The 4013-nt window shown below is 32.7% G+C and overlaps 1 protein-coding gene across 1 annotated transcript; it reads left to right on the top strand.

Moving 5' to 3' along the window:
* The first annotated feature begins 2866 nt into the window (after positions 1 to 2866).
* On the top strand, positions 2867 to 3716 carry LOC120089442 (nitrile-specifier protein 5-like). Its single transcript, XM_039046918.1, has one exon. It carries the CDS (start codon positions 3000 to 3002, stop codon positions 3498 to 3500), a length of 501 nt encoding a protein of 166 aa, XP_038902846.1. The 5' UTR covers positions 2867 to 2999; the 3' UTR covers positions 3501 to 3716.
* Positions 3717 to 4013: the final 297 nt, after the last annotated feature.

The following is a 4013-nucleotide window of genomic DNA, read 5'->3' as shown; positions in this document are numbered from 1 at the left end:
GCGTATGTCCATCAACTTGCATCTCCTTCGGCCGCATACTCTCACGTCCAACGCATCCATCGCCGTCCGCCCAGCAAATTTCATAACGGCGATATCATCCAGTTCTTTGCTGCCAAAACTTATCCCTCGGCCTCAGATCCCTTCCTTGAACAAACTCAATGATTCCATCCCCTTCTTCATCCCAAAAAATTAATTAGAAAATTAGGTTAGTTCGAAGAGTATCAAAAACAAAAAGGGTTAAATGAAAAAGATATACCTCGATGGGCAATTGAAGAAGAATGGCAAAAGAGAGGAGAAATCAGTGCGGCATGAAAGAACCTGTGAAGGATAGGAGCACTGTTGTGAAGAAATCATGCAATTTCAAACACATTGGCAATAAGGAAGCAGCGTGAAAGGAAAAGGTGTGACTACGTGAAGGAACCAAGCTACAACGACAAGGACACAGCAACGGCGTGACTACGTGAAGGAATCGACGAGGCAAGGAGGTGGCAGCGACACTTTGTGTAGGAGCAGTGAGCTACGCATTTCGTCGTTTGAGAGCTGGGAGAAGAGGCACAAGCAGGAGGAAGCTCTTTCACGCGTGAAAATTTTGGGAAAGAGAAAAAATTGACGTAGCGTAAGGAATCGACGACGTAAACCAGAACCAACAGTGCGAAAAAATCATCAACGACATGAAGAGGAACCACCGATGTGAAGGGTTTGGGGTCACCTCCCCCAATTTTTCATCTCTTTAAATATATGAAACCCTAAAACAAATAAATCACAAATTAGTTGACATTTATGAGGCGCAAGTAAAAATGGAATGAGAAAATTCTGGAAATTTCTGCGAAACTCCGCTTTTTTTCATTATTCTTGATGTTTTTCATCAAATTTACATGTTATTTGACGTTTTTTTTTAAATAAAAATGTCAAATACTCAAAAGTTCCAAGCATCAAGTCATACGATTTTTGTAGTAGTGTATTATCTACTACTTATCAATGTTTTCAAAAACTAAACCTAATTTTGAAACACAAAAGTAGCTTATTATTATTATTATTATTATTTCTTTTTTTTATATATATACTTAGAATTTGGCTAAAGTTCAATTCTTTACTTAAAAAACATGCAAATCTCTATAAGAAATTGAGGAAACAAACCTAATTTTAAAAATAAAAAAACGAAATGGTTACCAAATATACCTTAAATATTCAATTGGAATCTATACACTTTTAAATATCATGTTTTAATCTAACTTTAGATAACTACTCGAGTCCTCATCATCCCTACTCATTTATTAAAACTATAATGAATTAAACATCTATATTAAGTATTTTAATCATAAAATTGTCAACTTCAACATATCTCAATGGAGTAAAATATGAACTTTTGATTGGGTGGTTAAAGGTGTGAATCTTTCATCTCTATTGGTTCTTTATAGCATTTTTATATATCAATTGAGCATAATTGAACAAGATAAAACCAAAATATTAAAAATGATAAAGAGAGGATAAATATAAAATTTTGAGTTAGTAAAATGAGATTTAAAGGTAATATAATAAAAGCATATCAAGTGGGTTGAGATATTAAACAATAATTGATCCCTTTTTTTTAGAATAATAATTGAACCACTTTTAGTAGGTTGCATCTGAGTGCTTTAATATTTGGGGGAGGATGGTGACTAACAGAAGCCGACAATAAGATCATACCGTCGCATAAATATTAGTTAGGTTTTGGATAAAATTAACTACATTAATTACACCACTGTTTATTAATTACTTGTTTTTTTTTTTTTTTTTAGATTTAGTTTGGAATCATTTTTATGTAGTAATTATAATCATACTTTTACTTTTTTGTTTTTAAGGAATATTTTATGAGATCTCATAAATAAAAGTTTTTTTTTTTCTTACTATTATCTCAATCTAAATATTGCATCAACTGATGATGTGTGACAAAAATTTAGGCCTCTGATTGATAAATATTTATTTTTCTTTCTTTAAAAAAAAATTAGTGTATTTTTCTTCATTTTTAACAATGATTTGCATCTTTCATAATGATTGAATTATTAGCTAAATTCAAAAAATAAATAACAAGTTTTTTAAAACTATTATTTTAATTTTAAAATTTTGGCTTGACTTTTTAAACAATAACATATGAAGAAATTTGAGAAATATAATTATATAGGTTTAATTTTCTAAAACAAAAAACAGAAAACAAATATCATATCTGGTAACCATTTAGTTTTTTTTTTTTTTTTTTTTGAAATAAATCTATAGACACTATTTTCACCCAAAATCTCTTCATTATTATCTACCTTTTATCAATGGTTTAAAAAACTAACCCAAAATTTGAAATTAAAAAAGTAGGTTTTAAAAACTTGTTTTTGTTTTTTGAATTTGGCTAATAATCTTGACAAAGATGTAAATCATTATAAAAATTGGAACAAATAGATCTAATTTTTAAAAAATATAAATAAAAACGAAATAGTTATCAAATGAGGCTAAAATGATTACCAAATGGGTCTTAATTTTTCAATTTACCATTCAATTTTGCTAGATAAAAGTAGTTAAATATAATATTATATATATATATATATTTAAAAAATATTATCAACATTTGTTTCTATTGTATTTAATGAGTGAGGATACAAGTGTAATTTCACATGAGTCTGTCTTTTATGCTAACATCATTTGCATCCTGGTTCCAAAAAGAATTGATTTCTTGAGAAGGAGTCTTTTTCTTTTTCTTTTTCTTTTTTAAAAAAAAACATTTACATTTTGGCACTATTTTCTATTAAAACAATTACAAAATTGGTTCCTTGAAAAAAAAATAAATTTTAATTCATTTGATTTTAAACTTTAGAATTTAGTTCTAATGTTGGTCAGATCTTTACGTTTTCGGCGGTAGGGATTCAGAGCACAAGGAGCTAAACGAGCTCTACTCCTTCGGCACACCCAACAACAAATAGACGCTCCTCTCCGACGGCGACTCCGGACCACCGCAACGGAGCTACCACTAGACCATGGCCGACGATCGCCGCGTGTACATCTTCGGGGGGTGTGGGGATTCCGGTCGCTTCAACGACTTGTGGGCTTACGATCCAGTAGATGGAAAATGGATGGAGTATCCAACAGGAGGGGGAGGGTTAAAGGGCCGAGGTGGGCAGGGTCTGGCTGTGGCCCAAGATAAAATATGGGTCGTGTACGGATTTACGGGTATGGAAATGGACGACGTTCACTATTTTCATTTGGCCCAAAACAAATGGTCCCAAGTTGAGACTAGTGGGGAAAAGCCGACGGCTAAAGGCGTGTTCTTCATGTGTGCGATTGGGAAGTACGTGTATATATACGGTGGGGAAGTGGACCCCAGCGATCTGGGTCACTTGGGGCCGGGAAGTTCGCGGGAGAGGTTTACGCGTTGGACACGGAGGCGTTGGAGTGGAGGATGGGCTGGGCTTAGAGAGTCGTCCTGGGCCGAGGGGTTATTTTTAAGGACGTTCTACGCTATTAGCCTAATTAAATAGGCTAAGATTACAAAAATGTCTCACATCCACTTTTTTTTTTTTTTTTTTATTTATTTTTTTATTTTTTTTAACGAATAGCCTAATAAGTTACAATATTTATTAAAGGTGGAAATAGAAAATTTGGGAGAAAAGAATAATATTAGTCTTCATATTTTTATCCATTAGCAACACCATTTTTATATACTTTGTGTAAAAGGACAAAAAATGGCACAACTAAAAAACTTATTAACAGAAAAGTATAACAAACTCCTAACAAACCATTTTTATATCTAATATCCCCCCTCAAGTTGGACGATACAAATTGATGATGCCCAACTTGCACAAAATGGAAAAGTAAGCTAGCGTAGGTAAAGCTTTTGTAAAGATATCAGCTAGTTGACTTTTGGATTTAACAGGTAGAAGCTTGATGGATCCATCAGCAAGTTTGTCTCTGACAAAATGATAATCAAGTTCTATATGTTTGGTTCTCTCATGGAAAGCTAGATTAGTAGCAAGATAGATGGGGGCTTGATT

Source organism: Benincasa hispida, chromosome 10 (genome assembly GCF_009727055.1).
Source record: "Benincasa hispida cultivar B227 chromosome 10, ASM972705v1, whole genome shotgun sequence".
Taxonomy (NCBI): Eukaryota; Viridiplantae; Streptophyta; class Magnoliopsida; order Cucurbitales; family Cucurbitaceae; genus Benincasa; species Benincasa hispida.
The sequence above is the reverse complement of the archived record's forward strand: the minus strand, read 5'-3'. Positions and strand labels throughout refer to the sequence as shown.

Coding starts and splice junctions, on each gene's coding strand:
- LOC120089442 (XM_039046918.1), top strand. CDS start 3,000: ATGGCCGACGATCGCCGCGTGTACATCTTCGGGGGGTGTGGGGATTCC.